The sequence below is a fragment of the Blennius ocellaris genome (assembly GCF_963422515.1).
Source record: "Blennius ocellaris genome assembly, chromosome: 7".
In the NCBI taxonomy this organism is placed as follows: Eukaryota; Metazoa; Chordata; class Actinopteri; order Blenniiformes; family Blenniidae; genus Blennius; species Blennius ocellaris.
Genome location: NC_137656.1, coordinates 14,218,190 through 14,236,143, shown reverse-complemented (window position 1 = coordinate 14,236,143; position 17,954 = coordinate 14,218,190). Strand labels below are relative to the sequence as shown.

The 17,954-nt window shown below is 39.6% G+C and overlaps 1 protein-coding gene across 2 annotated transcripts in view; it reads left to right on the top strand.

Annotated features, from left to right (window-relative positions):
* Positions 1-17,954, top strand: part of LOC308132357 (netrin receptor UNC5C-like) — a 190,375-nt gene that overhangs the window by 118,321 nt on the left and 54,100 nt on the right. For both annotated transcript variants that reach the window (XM_080499435.1, XM_080499434.1), the window contains exon 4: positions 8,818-8,921. In XM_080499435.1, the coding sequence (XP_080355561.1) occupies positions 8,818-8,921 (104 nt within the window). The remainder of the gene's footprint in view (positions 1-8,817; positions 8,922-17,954) is intronic.

The following is a 17,954-nucleotide window of genomic DNA, read 5'->3' as shown; positions in this document are numbered from 1 at the left end:
GTTATACAGTTTTTGCAGTCACCCTAAACTGATAGCGGGTTGTGCTCTGCTGTGATTGTGCACCTCTTGACACTTGTCCAGACAATTAGCACATGTACCTGTTGTATCAGGCGAGGGCAGTTTGTCCACTATCTCAACAGAGGTCACTGCTGTCGACCTTCTCCACAGATAGCAGCAATGTGTTTTACTTCTTTTCTCGTGTGTGTGTGTGTGTGTGTGTGTGTGTGTGTGTGTGTGTGTGTGTGTGTGTGTGTGTGTGTGTGTGTGTGTGTGTGTGTGTGTGTGTGTGTGTGTGTGTGTGTGTGTGTGTGTGTGTGTGTGTGTGTGTGTGTGTGGATCACTCCTGCACATCATCTTTTCCATTCGTTGGACTGTCCTTGGGTGCGACACTGAACCTCAATTTGCATGGCAGCTGTCGGTCACCAATAGTGTAAGTATGTGCACTAATGGTTAAATGAGACAACTCAAGTGATACAAATGTGCTATATACAGTAAGGATACCATATTTTCTGCCCTATAAGGCGCACCTACATTGATTGACATAATTTACAACTTCATTCATATATAAGGCACACTGCTCTATAAGGTGCATGGAATACACCAGTGATCAGCAACCTTTAAGCTCAAAGCCATTAGGTTACATTTTCCACTGATTCTAACACCCAGAGAGGTGCACACACTTTTTTTGATAGTCCTACCTGCATCCTATGCCAGGAGGACACTACACACAAAACCTTATTCACTACTGGTTGACAACTTACAACTACCGGTAATAATAATAATAAACTAAACTACATGAACTAAGCAACAAAAACACAACACAACACAATTATTACCGACACCACAAACCAAATATAACCCCCAATAATTGCATTTAAAACACCACAAACAGCTGCAATGAATTATGGGAGTTTCTATCGGCTGCACTGAGGAGCTCAGGTTGAATTTGTCGCTGCAAGGCATGATGTCCCATCATGCCTTGCAGCGACAAATTCATGTTTTGTGTTGTTGGAGGTTATTGTGGGTCGTTGTTGGGCTTGGTATTGTGTTGATTGTGTTTATGCTGTGTTTTTGTTCCCCAGTTTAGGGAGTAATTATTTCATCTAGTTTATTTTGGTTTGTTAGAATGTTGGTGTGCAACCATGAGTGATTAAGGTGTTGTGTGGAGTGTGTTCCGCTCTGAAGATCCAGTTGTGAAGTTAGAGTTGTCAAAATAAAAGCTTCTGGTTGTTCAGCGTTCAAATAGCAGTCTCGAGTAGAACAATCATCCATATATAAGGCGCACTGGCAGCTTTTGAGAAAATTTGAGGTATTTAGGTGCGCCTTATAGGGCGGAAAATACGGTAATTGGATTTACCATTTACCATGCCAAGGAGCCACCTTTGGTACATGAATAAGAAAGTCGCATGACCGATCATTCAATTTAAGAATAATCATTTCTTTTCTTTCCCAAGACAAAAGGAAAAGCAGCAAAGAAAGTTTTGCTATAATATATTGAATCCAGTCAATATTTGAATTCATAAATCTCTGAAATCCCTCTTTTTCTAAATGTTTTTTGTATGATTTAAACAGCTTCATCATTCATATCAGGTTTTTTTTCCCGAAGCTGTTTTTTCCCTCTCATAGCATGCCATTGTGTAGAAAATTGGAAGTCCAAATTATCCTCTCTGAGACCAAAGGAGAGCACTTTCGTTGTCTCTTTCCAAGCATCTCACATTGCTCTTTATTGCTTGAGCAGCTGCATCGGGGGAAACCGTTATGATCTGGCTTGGATAGCATGCCGGCAGAGGCACCCATTTTGGATAATTGCTCCAAAATGTGCTTATGTAGAGGTGCCTGAGGCAACAAACTAACCACAAACATAATAACAGTTTTAGTTGAGCAATGGAAGGAAAAGAAGTTAGTCTAAGGGGGAAGAAGGTGGTGAGAGACTTGGTGCAGAAAGATGAAGAAAGAGGCAGGAAGAATTTATGCGAGAGATGCTGACGCGGCTATATTGTATACAGGAGAGTTCGCACTGAAAAACACCACACAAGGTCTGTACTTCTGAACTCTATAGTAATTCTAGCATGTACTTTGGAGAGTTTACTTGTGTTTTTGTAATATTTATGAAGCATTTTTGTAGAGAAGCAGGGTCAGTGCATTGACACAGCTGTCCTTGTTCTCCTGTGCACATATTTCCCTCGGGCACGTATTTGTTCACATGCACGAAAGCACACACCTTCCACTGACATGAATTCATGATCCCCTGGTGTCAACGGCACAATGTCACATTCTCTTCGTTTTTACTTCACCCCCCCACAAACAAATATGCACTTCTGCTTCCAAACCAGTGAAATTTCTGTCCACCGCAGCTGACAAGCTTTCTGTGTGAAAATGTGTATGTGTTTGTTCATCCCCCAAGCAGTTTGCTTTAATCTCCTTTAATTTCATTCTCAATCTTTATGGAAATCAACTCAGAGCCAACTCCTCATTTCACCATCTCCCTTACTAATTAGGACCAGGAAATTGTTCCTGGAATTGGCTGGCATGAGAGAAGTGTGTCTCATCCCTCAATCACTTCCCCATTTTCTCCTTGTGTCTACAGTTGTTTTTAGCACATTAGTGGGTAAAGCGTGATAATGTGTTTATTTGTCCACACTGTGAGGATCCTTCCACTTTTGTTCTGTTATTCTGTGCAGGTTGTCTCTGCTTGTGTCCATGTCATCTCATGTGTTGTGCTCAGTTATACTACCTCTCCTCTTGCTTCCATCACTCTGTCTTTGTCTTCCACTGTCTGCCCATGTACGTGTGTCTCCCTGTGAGCTGTGTGGGTAGCCATGTGGTGGATTTAGGGCTAAAGCTTTGGGTGATTACTCCCATAATGAACCATCATGCTCTGTTCAGGCTGTCATCCCCCACAGGGATTCACTGTATTATGAAGTTATCATTCAGCTTCAGCAATACTCGGTGTCCTCACATAACTTGCTTATCCAATATAGCTCTACACACATTATCTGATGATGACATTTAAACATTTAAATTGCATTATATTGAACCTCACTCAAGAAGCCTGGGTGCTGTACTGGAGAATCTTTGAGGTCTTAAATGCTTTGTCAGCCGTGTGTTACTAGAAATCAGACTGCATAATCACCTCGATCGCCTTGTTCGCACATATGGATGCAAATGTGGCAGGTTGTCAGTGAGCTCTCATGAGTCTCTAACTCGTCTCTTGCATACAGAAACATATTTTGCAAATGCTTATACTGTTGTTCCACAAAATACTTACCATATAATGCATTACGCAAGTTTTTATCAATAACAATTAGTTGGCACCATTCCCCCTTCTTTCCCTGGGGGTGATGTGGCTTTCCCTAGCATATCTTTGTTCTTGTAAAATTTATGACAAGAAATAATGATTTAAAAAGGAAAACACTGAAGAAGACACACATTAAGCAAATTACAAATTATTTACTCAGGGGTACTTTTGCGCGCCACCCTTTTAAGTTTATTTTATTTGTGAAAAACAATTGAAAGTCATGTGTCATTTTCCTTCCAATTTGTCTATCACATACAATGTAAATTAAATATGTTTACATTTGTGGTTGGAATGTGACAATATATGGAAAACTTAAACAATACATTTTGTCTTTCTTCACCTTTGAGGACATGTCTTGGATGCCAAAGGATCATCTTATGAAGTCAGTGGCAGGTGTACTCCATTTCTTATATAGATATATGCTGGCCTTACTGTCCTTACTGGCAGCAAAATAAAAGATAAAAACATATGCATATTTAACCATATTTAATATTTTGTTTGCTTCTTTACTGTTAACATACTGGTGTTGTAATGTAAAACTCATACACAGCCATACATATACACCAATAAACAGCACACACACACACACACACACACACACACACACACACACACACACACACACCATCAGATAGAAGTGTTGCGTATGGTTTTAAAACAGAAGGGCAGAGGACAGAAGATCTGTCTTGCATTGCCGCAGGGCATCCTTTCAAACTAATAAAGTGACTCTTTGCCTCTTCAAAGTGAAATTAAAGCATTAGGCTTAATAATTTCTAAATTGTGTTGGTGTTGCCGCTATTACAACAGACTTTTAGGGTTTGTGTTATGTTTGGTGTTATGAACCCTGCTGGTACATTTGCCATGCAAATTGAGGTTCAGTGTCGTACCAAGGACAGTCCAACGAATGGAACAGATGATGTGCAGGAGTGATCCACACACATACACTTGCTGGAGTTAATTAAATTCAAACTGAAGGAAAAGAAACCCGTGATTATACATGTACAGGATCTACATGTATACATTATTTGTGTGTGCATTTGTTTGAAGGAAGATCGGAATTCGTATTTTTTGCTCACATACTGTCCCCACCTTGTCTTTCAAATTCCAATAAGAATCTTGACATTGAAGATGTAATCATAGTGAGATTGATGGTTGGGGTGTGTGATAGTGATAGACTGTTGGTTTTGAGAGGAGCACTTCTGATCTATGGAGATGGGATAAGGTGGCCTCAGTTGACACAAAATTGTATTTGATGGTTTGGTAGAGACAATGTTGTGGACATGAAAAAGACTTTATTAGGCAAGGACCAAGCAGATGGTTTTTGTGTTAAAAAAGAAAAAAAAAAGAAAAGAAAGAAAGAAAAGGTGGTCGTGCTCGGTGCTGCCAACTTCTCTCTTTCTACTGCTCATATTTCAACTCCCACCTGCCATCCCAGCTCTCACCTTCGCTCTGTCCCCCTGCTGTTCCACTTCTCATTCACTCACACTCTGCCACTTTCTATATCTTTGCACTGCTGTAAGGTGACTGTTCTGATGAAATACCTAGAGAGTGACTCAATGTCGACCACTTCAGCATTAAAAAAATGTTCTATCCAATGTGTGTCTGTGTGTGTCCACAAATGGACTACCACAGCTGACGGATAAGGTGATTAAGAGTACACCTGGGACAGAGCAGAGTAACAAGTTACAAGGTCGCACACACACGCACACACACACACACACACACACACACACACACACACACACACACACACACACACACACACACACACACACACACACACACACACACACACACACACACACACACACACATATGTGCGCGCACACGCACACAGACACACACACCATCAGATAGAAGTGTTGCGTATGGTTTTAAAAACAGAAGGGCAGAGGACAGAAGATCTGTCTTCCATTGCCGCAGGCTATCCTTTCAAACTAATAAAGTGACTCTTTGTCTCTTCAAAGTGAAATTAAAGCATTAGGCTTAATAATTTCTAAATTGTGTTGGTGTTGCTGCTATTAGAACAGACTTTTAGGGCTTGTGTTATATTGGTGTTATGAACCCTGCTGGTACAATAGCTGTGTTGTTGTGATTTACTTGTACAGAGTGCCCTTCACAATCTGCTGTACATGGTGTACAGCAAAAAACAGACGGCAACATGTCAGACATTTTTTTGTATCTTTGCATACACACATAATTCTCATTAGAGTCAGCATTAGCCATAACTCCATCACCTTGGATAATGAAGCCCTTGAAAACAAAACTTTTCCTATCAAGGCAGTGAGATTTTTTTTAATTAATGGTGGCTCTGAAAAATAATTGATAAAACTATATCTGCCTTTTTGTTTTTACTAAAATCAATATGTAGATCTGGAATTCTTATTATTCTACATGGCTGAGACTATATATATATCACATATAAACATCGCACATTCATCTCCAGTGTATTCAGTGTCCTTGGTATGTACCCAGTGTAATTAATCACTCTTACTTGCTGACAGTAGTTGAATCTATGATAAATGACACTTCATCTTGTTGCAAATCTTGCTATCACATTCACACAGGCTCTCACACACACACACCAATAAACTTTATATTTGAACACAAAACATTTAAAAAGTAGAAAACAGGGACATTTCAGACCATTTTTCCATGTAAGGTGAAGAACCAGCTGTGAAGCTGTTTTTTTCTTATTTCTGTAAATCTATTGGTCCACAGCTTGGGGACAAATGAGGTCACAAACATATATGTGAAGCTTAAAAACATTTTACTTTCTCACCTTCACCCTTTTATATGTTCTTAAATAGAGCCTCGCGTTAGAACCATAAATAAATTCACCTGCCAAGTCTGGTCATCATTCTCAAATTACTATTTGCTCTATGAGCTGTTTTCTATAACAGGCAAATTATTTCTACATCTGTTAACCCTTCAATGCTGGCATAAAGTGGACATATATCATAAGGCAGCAAATTAAAATAGTTCAAGCTGCAAAATGAAAAGTTTATACGAGAAAGGCCGAGATTAATAAAACTACAGTGGTCAAAGTATTTGTAAAAGTATATATGTACTGCATAAAGTTTCTATACCTTTCTGCGGTTTTATTTTTTTTAATTCTGTGTTGGAGGCAAGACAAAAAGATTGGCGATGCATCCCTTGGGCTGTTTGAGAGGAGCAGCATTATGGGGGGAAAGAATCTAAGAGAAATATAACTATTGTGACAATTGCTTGAACTAAACTTGTTTTTCTATGCAATCCATTCATCTTTCTGCACAAGGATTCTTCAGAATCAGAATCAGAATCAGAATCCTTTTTATTGCCATTGCTTGTAAACATAGAGCAGAAGGACAATGATTAGAACTCCTCCTCATATATATCTTGTATTTACATTTGAGTTGTTTCCTTGCTCTTTTGTCTTCCATTCTTCCCTTGCCCTTATTTAAATGTCTGGTGAACTCTTCATGAAGTCTGCTACTGTGAGCTTTTTTTTTCTCGGCAAAATGAAAACAGTGGAGCTTTCTCTGTAACATTCGATGACAGAAATGGCAATGCATTCCTTGCTGCTTTGTAATGCTGTCATTTATCACAGTTTGTGAACTATTTGTGTGAATCATTTATTGTCTTTGGCCTGCTCGAAATACCACAACTCTGGCAAACACTTGTGGAATGGAAGAACATTTGAGAATTGTGGGTAACGATGTAGGAAACAATGGGCAGCTGCATTCAATGTTTCCAAGTAAGGCAAAAAGTATGATCTGCCGTTTCAGTCATAATGTGTGTACGTGTATGCAGGGCTGAGTACGTGTGTATGTGTGTGTGTGTATGGCCGTCTCGAAATACCACCAGCTCCATTATTTCCAAGAGGGCCCGTCCTACTTTTTAGAGGTAGTTCTAATCATTGTCCTTCTGCTCTATGAGCTGGGTGGTATTTGCACTTCCTGCTTTTGTCCATGGCTGTGGTGCGGTGGGTGGTTGTGGTTTACTGGTGCCACCATGGTAGCAGCACCATGGCTGGCTTAGAAGTCTTGTAATTATCTTGTGGCCATCAGTGGAAAGGTTTATCCCCAACTCCTCCAAGAAGCACTGCAGGCATCTGCCTTGGACGTTTGTCATTTGCGCATTGTGCTCAACAATTGTGGGAGTTACTATGAGCTTGAAACTCTCTTCCAGTGTACCAGTGCTTGCAATTGTTGGTCCAGTGGCTTTGGGGGACAGAGCGGCATTGCACAGGGTCTCGGCATTAGTTAGAGATCATAACAGCCTACCTCTAGATATTCACCCAGGGCCAGGATCACCCCCTCATCCATCTTCATGGTGTTGTCATCATCAGTGGTAATGCTGGAATCAGAAGACTGATGGGACGAATGGTCCAGAGCGATGAATTCTTCATCTCTGCCTGAGAGCAATTCGTCACTAGGGGAGGAGACATCCACCTGTCAAGGGAAGCTGGATTACAGCGAGGGTTTCTTCTAAATTGTATATGCATGTTATTTTGTCATGTCATAGGAAAGAAATAAGAGGCTTTGGAAGGTGAACATACTTGTATATTTATTTTCTGAGAGAACACCTGCACAATTTCACTGATGGTTTGACATCTACAAATGTAATCAAACCATTATTAACATACTGCTGCTGTTGCCTTGATACACACAATTCTGAGTACATGAATGAGTCTTAGTGTGTGCGTGCGTGCGTGTTTGAAAGACAAATTGTGACAGAGATGTGAAAAACTTTTATATTTGACATTTTCAATCTTTATCATGAGAATTTCTGTCTAGTGTGTTTTTGATGGCTCTCTGCTCCAACATACCACAAATACAAGCTAGTGGTATTTCAAGGTGCTTTTTTGTTGTTGTTTTTTTTTTTTTCAGATTTCCTTCCTCCTTGTGTGAACAAAAATGCCAAAAACACTAATATGTGTATGAGGACATGAAGTGTTACTGCTGTAATTAAGGAATATTTTCAGCTCCTTTTATGAGTATTATTTGAAATAGATTCACTCCTGCTTGAGTCCAATTCTCAAAATGTAATCTCTTTTGCAACTTTGTAAATCACAAGTCTTTACTCAGTAAACTGATCATCCATCTATCCATTGGATAAGGGAGAAACACTGTCTAAGTCGAGTCACAAGTTGATCTCACAAGTTGCTTTTAAATACGTTTCACTTGTTTATTTTTTAACAACAGTACTTTCACTTGTAATTGAGTATAATTTAAGCACTGTCTCAGCAGTTTTCACTGCTATTTCCACTACTGCTACCTGGTGACAAGTTTCCAAGTATAAATAACTAAACTAGTGTCAGCTCATGTTTGTCACAGTTTCTCCTTGAACCCCAGTGGGAAACATAGGTAAAACCTTCTCACTGGATATCTAAGCAACGACTCTGAAACACCTTTTTTAAACGTACCTGTTATTCAGAATCATTGTAACGTGCATCCGCAGTGATTTTCTAATGTTTTTGCTTCAGATTATAACACGTTCTTTAAGTCAGGCATTAAGTTTCTCATTTCTTTCCTCAGACTTGAAGAAGTCATTTGAACAGGAGCCCCTGGGAAAGGAAGTGTCTCTGGAGCAGGAAGTGCTGCTGCAGTGTCGCCCTCCGGAGGGTATACCAGCTGCTGAGGTATGTGCGGCGTTATCGTTAAACCTCCACTCGAGGTGAATACAAAGTGAGACATGAGATTAGGAGAGAGGACTGCTGAAGCAGAACGAGGGAGTGATTGAAGACAGGGGATGACAGAATGAAGACAACGGAGGATGTAAAAAGATACAAAAATAGAAATCATCAAGTGGAAATAGCTTGAAAGTGCCATAGAAAAGTCAGTTATTACAGATGTGACACTTTTTGAAATTGCCTGGAACTTTGAACGACAGACAGCAGAACTGAGTGGTGTGATGGGCGCATGTATTCCTTCACAGTCTACAGGCAGTGATTGAGGGGTGAGCTGAATAAAAATTGACTGTGGCCTTTTGACGTGTTTTGTAAAATGATTTTTTTTTTGTACTACAGCTATGCGCCAATCAAAGAGAGCAATGATTCTTTTTTTTTTTTTTTTCACAACGTTTAAAATACATATTAAACCCAAATCTTATTGGGGAGCATACTTAACTATACCTAACATAAGTTAACTATGTTAATTGTTGAATAGGATAAAACATGAACCACTTGAAAATGTGTTATTAAGATACCAGAATAACAATGACCCAGAGTAACCATGACATTATTTCCTCGATCAATCAAGTGGATTATATAGTGTAACTTGTAAATAATGTGAAAAAAGTGCACATACTCTAAAATTCTACTTTAAATATACTGGTGTTTTTGTAATTTCTTACTAAGAGTCCATAAAAATGTCATATGTTAATTATAGCCATTCCACACATTATATATTTTCACTATCCCATGGACAAAATGTCAACTGAACTGGTATTGATGTATTTACAGTAATGTGGGCAATTGTCTTGTATTACACAACATGTTGCATTGTCATAGGGGTGAAATGAGGGGAACGGCTTGAATCCTGTTTTGACAGACAAGCACTTAAAAAGTACTGCTGCACTGAAGTAACACCGATCCAAAGATCCAAACTTTTAACTTTGACTTAAGTGTCCCAAGAGAGCTAATTTGAGCACAAGTTACATGCAGAAAACCCAGTGACTGCAGAAGTTTAGTCTATATTCCTCTCATTTTTCATCTGCAAGGTTCTTCTAGCTGTACTTGGAGTTTGCTCTAAATGGACTCGGGGAAAGGCTTCCATATTTGGTTCTTTTTAGCACAACTGAACATTATGTATTTAAATGTTAACTGTTAATTGTAAACAAAATGAGCACTGCTACACATTCAGGAACCAAATAGTTGTGTATAATGAGCACAGCAGTGGCCAGGCTACTAAAGTTACCATATGTTGTCTGGCTGCTAGACAGTTTGAACAAGACGTTTATCATGTGAGGTTTACATTCAAGAATGAATTTCAAGTATATGCATATGAATCTGTGGTTAACGTACACATTCTCACGTTAACCTTCTTGAGATAGTATAGTATGCCTCAAGTACACCGAGTAAATCGACATTCAAATTGCTCATCAGAGGATTTACATGGTAAACCTGCACTTAACTATACCTGTACATGTCACGTCCACTCCCTGTGGGTCGCAACTACAGCAAAGAACACCATTTACAATTCAGATTATTCTTTACTTTCCTGGTTTCACATGGCACTTTTCCCACCTGAGCGGAAGAAAATACATAATTTTATTTAGCTGGTCGCATGGGAAGAGCAGCACAGCTCTCGGAGAAGGCTGTGCTACCGGATAAGGGGTCTCTGAATCAGGTTTCACTCCTTAGGGTTTGATAGTCATTTTCAATTGCGCCTAAGTACACAGCTCCCCTGAGAAAGACGGGGCAGAGAGAAACTGAAGGAAAGCGGGCAATGGAGGCACTCGCAGCAGGCAGCATACAAAGTGAGGGATGGTGCAAGAGAAAGACAAGGAGGAAGGTTCGAACAGAAAGAAAGAGAGAATGACATAGTGGAGCTGTAGGAAATAACAGAGTGATCTTGTTCTCTCACTCCTAGAAACCTCCTTTTGAGTGAAATCAAGCAGATAAATTGGTTGAATTTTGACAACGGCTCAAGACACCCACATTCACACTCCCAGCTCACGCTTCTTCATCTTGGTGACAAATCTCCACATTAATGACTTCTTACTACTCCCGCCATAGTTGCATTTTTCATACATTTTCGTTTTCGACACCTGCCTCAAAATTGTGCTTTCATGCACAACAGCACACTCGCAAATCTCACGAGTACACACGCACGGACACTCAGAGCTATTTTTCTCGTGTGTTCAATTTGCTACTTTTTCCATTTCTTTCTCTCCTGTCATAATGGGATCTTGGGGCAAATGGATTGGTCTGTCTCCCCTGTCTGCTGAAGCTGATTAGAGGGATTTGGGTTTAAAACCTGCTGATGACCTCAGGTTGTAGTCCTGACTTTCTTTTTTATCTCTTCTGATTTTCTATTTCTCTTTGTTCTTATCATGTCCTTTCACAATTCTCATTCTTATGTTCCTGTTTCACATGGTGATCTCTCCCTCTCTCTCTCTCTCTCTCTCTCTCTCTCTCTCTTACACACACACACACGTACCTTTTTGGTTTTGATGGACGGCTCTCGTTTGCTTGGTGTCCCGTGACCGCTCTAAAGACGTTCTAATATTAGTGGTAGCACTCGCCGGTCCGACCAGTTGACGACTGGCGTAAAGTTGTCAATGTGATGGGGTTGGTGCCCTGATATGTGATACCCTCATTTTAATGCCCAGCTGGCATCACATGGCTGTCAACATGCAGCACCAGAGACTTAAAGCAAACAAACACACTCACGATTTACATTAATATTTATATGACACACATTGACAATAACATATGCATAAATATATGTTTTCCCATACAAAGATGCATGCAAAGATACATGGGCAGAAGCAGTTCTAAAAATATGAACACGTGTTCATTAAAGCATGACAAAAAAAGGTTTAGCCGTTTATCTCCTACACAGCTGCTAGCTTTGCAAGGTCAGGGCCAAACTAGTCCTTGATTGCGGAGAACGTATCCACACAATGATTCATTATTGCTTCTTATTCACTTTACTTCTGACAGCACTGCTCTCATCAACAGTCAGTCTCCTCAACATGTTTTTTTTCCTCTTTCCAGCCAAAGCTCTTGAGAGACACAATTTGAGGCATTGTGAAATCCTGGAGACACATCTAAATCTCTTTAGGCTATGATAGAAAGCCTTTAAAAGCTGATGGAAAGCTGTTAGATTCAACAGTGAGAGTTCAGCAGTTCAACAGGAAAGGCTTTATGAACATGGATGGTAGAGAACAGGTGCTGTACAATGTTCACTTTCAGTGAAAAATCCACCAATTTCAGTATATTTAAGCCCATTTTGGTTTATTTTCTTGTATTTTGGGGTTGGGGCCATTGAAACCAATAGGAAAACATATCAAATAAACCTTAGCTATTTCACATTTATCTGGCCTACTGTCAATATTTCAACTAATACTGTGCTGGAGGATCATGCAGATATGGAGTGAGAAGATCAGTGTATGTTTATCTTTAAACCTAAAAGAGCTGAAGTGACCCCAAAGGCCAGGGTAAGTCAGCGGAGTGCACATAGCAGGTGGAGCCAAGCCCGTGTGTGTGTGTGTGTGTGTGTGTGTGTGTGTGTGTGTGTGTGTGTGTGTGTGTGTGTGTGTGTGTGTGTGTGTGTGTGTGTGTGTGTGTGTGTGTGTGTGTGTGTGTGTGTGTGTGTGTGTGTGTGTGTGTGTGTGTGTGTGTGTGTGTGTGTGTGTGTGTGTATCTGAGTCTGTCTGTGTCTGTCTACGTGTGTGAGTGATTACCCCAGCTGCAGTGAAATAAACACATCAGTGTGTGGTGACAGGACTTCCACATGTCTATAACTAACACACACACACACACACACACACACACACACACACACACACACACACACACACACACACACACACACACACACACACACACACACACACACACACACACACACACACACACACACACACACACACACACGAACAGTGAGACAGTAACTGGATATGTTAGTGGAGCTGGGTCAAGTTCCTGTCACATTCTTAACCACTCAATCCACACCCTAAATTAGTGCAACCAAATCATGTGAATAATGGCTTATGATCATGCTTAACATCATCTGTCTGCATCTCTCTCCAAAAAATGAAGTAGAAGAAAATGTACAATCCCCTCTGATATATCTTGTTCCATTGGACATAATAATACATGTATTTGCATTTCTCAGATCCTATTATTATCTCTCCTGTGTCATGAGAATTGTCTTCAAACAAGGGATTCGGATTCAAGTTTGTCGTAAAATTGAGTAGGATACATGTTCACTTGGAATCCTCAAGGTTGATGCTTTATAGCTCATGACAACACCAGCACACACCTCTTCCCAGCATGTAGCTGGAACATTGATGTACAGATGTGAGTGTGTGCACCCACGGAACAGGCTCGGATACACATTCAGCGCATAAACCCACTTTTATTGCCTTCCAGTCTATTTATTGTCTAATCTGAGCCGAACCACTTCACTTGCACAAGAAACTTGTTGCAACAATATCCTAAAAACTAAACATGTTTGTACCTAGTTGAATTCTACTCATTTTGTTATTCTAAATGATAAATGCATATGGTATGAACTCTTTTTTTTAACGACAAGTAAATGTAGGAAAAGTCTTTTACTTTGCTGGCATGTTTTGGTTGCATCTGCAGCCTTCCTAAGAGCATCATCACATGTTTTGGCTACAGATGCAATTGAAACATGTCAGCAAGGTCAAATAAACTTTCCCAGCATTCACATGTTGTTAAAAAGAGTCCATAACAGATGTTTGTACCTAAAATGTCACTCATGTTCAATCTGAAAACTATATGGAAATGTAGATGATAGGCCACCATTATGTCTTCTTAAGCCCTTCAAAGGCCCTTCATCCCAAAATACTCCCCAGACATTGCTTTGTAGGACTGGTTTAAAAGTTTAAATACAAAAAATTGCTGTATTTGTGACACATAAACGATTCATTTTCAGCATTTGTTTTTCTCCCACAAGTAAAACAACTCCTCATAATGTGAATTTTAAATCAAATTTTGGACGATGCAAAATTAATAAATACATGCACATTCAAACACACCCAACTCCAAACTTTCTTCATCACAATGTCTTTTTTATTTTTGTGTGTCTTTCCATGTAGATCCGTGTGTGAGAGGGGGAAAGGTCTAGACATGTGCACTTGTGTAATTATCCGCTTAGCTGTGTGTGTGCGTGCGTGCGTGCGTGCGTGAGTTGGTGATGCTAATCATCATAGACTTTCCTGTCAGAAGGCATCAGTGGTCTGGTGTTGCCAAAATGCTTACGGCCACTTCATCCTCGAACTGGTACAATATACTGTATACAGACACGCAGTTCATTCCCGTCCCAAGAGTCATCGTTGTTAATGTGTCATACGATGACGTTTACTCGCAGAATCTCTCTTGAGATTATAACTTTGGTGCCGACACAAAGCTTAAAATGACCAGTGAAGGTGACAGTGTGTATTAAACTGTCTAACAAATAAGACATGGCCTCTTTCACTGTACATAGATAAAAGCACATCTATTGAATTCCCTTGGCTTTATACTGCTTTGAAATCACACCACAGCTCAATGCATTTCTGTGCCTTAGAATATATTCATGAAATGTATTTATGAAATGCGACAAGAACTGTTTGCAAGTTTGGAAAAAATGCAAAACATGTACTTAGCCAGAAGATTGAGTCAGTTCTTGCATTAGAATCTCTCAGTGGGTATAAGGATGAAAGGCATCTTTTATCCAGTGCAATAAATTGCTACAAATCTTATTTTTACAATGAGTAGCATCTGTGTTTATGTTTGGGTAAATACATTTGAATGAACAACAGAGAAATAAGAAACAATCTATAGCTATAAAGTTTGTGGGATCAAGTGAAGCATTAGATAGTTCCTTCACCTCGCAGGATGTTGTGACCACTGCACCGGGAGGAATTAAAGTCAATTCATTTCTGGCCTTTCTGGAGGGAAACAGTGTGCGCGCAACTGTTTATGTGTATGTTGTGTGCACAGAAAACAATTTATGTAATGCTGCTTCCCCAATAGATCCTTACCTTAATCCTCTTTGAGCTCGCATTGTAAGCCCCATGGCTCATCTCCCATCGCATTTTACCTTGATCCTCAACCTCAGTCAGAAATCATCACCGTAATCCACAGATTAGTCAGCAATCTCTTTTTTTTTTCCATTTAGACTACCTAGGTGAATTATTGAAATGGTGTTGGGATTATTGAAATGCTTAGCGATGGTCTATCTTCATAGAGTAATTTACAAATGGTTCGCATGAGAAAGAACACTCTTTCTCTTGTTTTGGGTTGTCAATATATTGTAGCCAGATGTTGAAAGGGATTATGATCATCATCTCATAATGTATGTAAACTGACACATGAATAGCTGAATGTACATGCATGTATGCACACATGCACAGTCCTTTGAGCAGTATGGACCTACACTAGGTACATTGGCAACAGTGCCTGTCTTTTATAGTCTCTCTACTTCATAAAAGAAAGAGTCACAATGGCAGCCAATCATAGTCAAAAGAAGAGGAAATACATATATATCCAGTGGAGAGATGTGATTTTAGTTTCCCTGGTAGGCTGCTCATCTAGTGAGAAGCCATGTCAGTAAATTCAGGCATTCACCAGATCCCACTCCAAAGTCAGCCTGCGCATCATAAATGTGACACATTTGTATTATGAAACCTCAACATGAGTGTGACGTCTCTCACTGTATTTCTCTTTTCACTCTGTCTTTTTATACTCATGAAATCTGTTGCGAGTTCTCTCATTTCAGTTCTGTTTTGTTCCAATCACTAGTTCTGTCTAGACTGTGGGATTTAAACATATTTTGTTTGGAGAAAATGTGGCAAACAATTTCTTTCTTTTTGCCTGCTTTCTTCATCAGTTGTTCTTCACGCATGCAGCTGGAGTCAGAACGTACTTGCAGTTTTTGCAGATTACTGCTGGAAGTTTATATGAAAACACTAAGCCAAGATGTTTATTTTGGCTTTTACACCGAGCGGAAGAGTTTTGCTGTTTCAGCTTTTGCCACCACTCCAGACTCCATCAACTCGTCGTCTCTGCCATTTAAGGAAACTATCAATCAAAACTTGAAGAAGGAAGCTTTTCATTACGCAGTCGTTCTGTATTTTGTTTCTAAGCTGACAACTAAAACGGGCTTTGTTTTCTCCCCTACACAGGGAGGACAGGAAGTCTGCAGGCCAGTGATCATATGTTTAACTTCACTGTGGTCTGAGGTTTGATTCTTTTTGAAACTGGGGCTTTGTTCTTTTGTGTTCTCAGCACGTAGACGGTCGAGTGGGTGCTTGACTCAGAAGTATGAGTGAAGGAGATAATGAAGGTGTTTTTGAAGCCACCCCATATTCCTCGCCTCCATATGAGAAAACTTTCCCTCTTCCCTTTCATTACCTGTTCAAAAGCTTTGGCAAAGACATATAGGATAGCCCACCTTTGCAATTAACTCTTTTTAATGTCCCCCTTTCAGTGACGTGGTGTTGAAATGCTGACCTATGCTTGTAATGTTTTCCCTTAATTTTTCATATCTTGAAGGAAACCTTTTACGCTTCTTATTTAATCTATTTCTCATTTATGTCAGTCCCTTTTGGTATTCTGTCTCAGTTCCTTCACCTGCATTCCTAATTTTTCCTCACAGAATTCACTAATGCATGTCTCTCCCCCGTGATATTCTTTTCACTCCGTCTCTCCCACAGTCTCTCGCAGTCTCTCAGTCTTGCTCATGCCCCTTGTCTTTCTTGACATAGTTGGAGACAAAGCCGTGGATTGATGGTGACATGACAGTGTAGAGTGTGCTGCATTGTCAGACAGCAACCCGTGCTGCCCTCGGCAATCCTGACAGTGTTGTCATGGATGAATGAACACCCTGTTTTGACACAGGCTGCAACGGTGTCAAGTAACAAAACTCTGTTCTGTTCTGTCAAGTTTTATAAGTTGTTAGACCCTGTAAGTCTCTTTTTTCAGGAACACATACAACTTTCAAATTAGAAGTTGTGCACATAAATCTGAGAGCGATTCCCATGCATTGAATTCACAGTGTATTATTGTAATAATTTGAACGTAGAATAATAATCAAAAAGTAATTTAGCACTTAAAGTAGTTCTCAGTCCTTCTGCTCTGGCAAGAGATGTGAGATAATTTTATATACTTAACTACTAAAGCAATTGGGACAGTAAATTCTTCATTTGGGACCGAGACTGAAAAAGTTTAATAAGCCAGGCCTTTGAATAATTGCTACCAATTAACTGTCTTCCATTTACATCACTATCCATTCAAGTCGTCTTCAGTGTGTTACTGAAGGAGGTCGTTGTCAGTGTGAATATTACATTTCTTTTAAATAAATTTGACAGTGATGATAACAGAACAGTGTCAGACAGTGACCGTGTAATCACTTTGCCTCAGAGGGAATGTTTAAAAATAAATGTGATCCTCTGTTATCTGATTGTTAATGTCATTATTGCTCTGATGCAGTCATCTTGTCTTGCTCTTTAATATGTTCCGTGGTGTGAAATCACTTAAAATGAAATTTTTTGGCTGAACTACTGATGATACTGCTCGCAGCCCATAGTTCAACTGAAGCATTAGTTTATCAAACAGTCTGACATGAGTGGTATTAGCTGATTTCAGATGTATAATTTTATCAAAGGTATGAGTGTAGGCTGCTTAAATGTGATCTGGCAGATGCTGAGGTATAGTACTTACAGAAAAGAAATGCTTCTATCATGCTATAGGACACCATAAAGACAGAAATGGCATCTGCTGTTTTTAATTATTTATTTTCTTTGCAAACCCTAACCCCCTGCTTGTTCAATACACAGTTGAGCAAAATGTTGTACAAAGAGGTGTGATATTGATTAATTGGCATTTTTTAATGTCTGAACTCAAATTTCCATATACTGTAGTAAAAAAAAGATGATGTATGTGAGACAGAAAGAACATGTTTCAGCTGTTTCTCTTCTGAGGTCGAAGGGATGA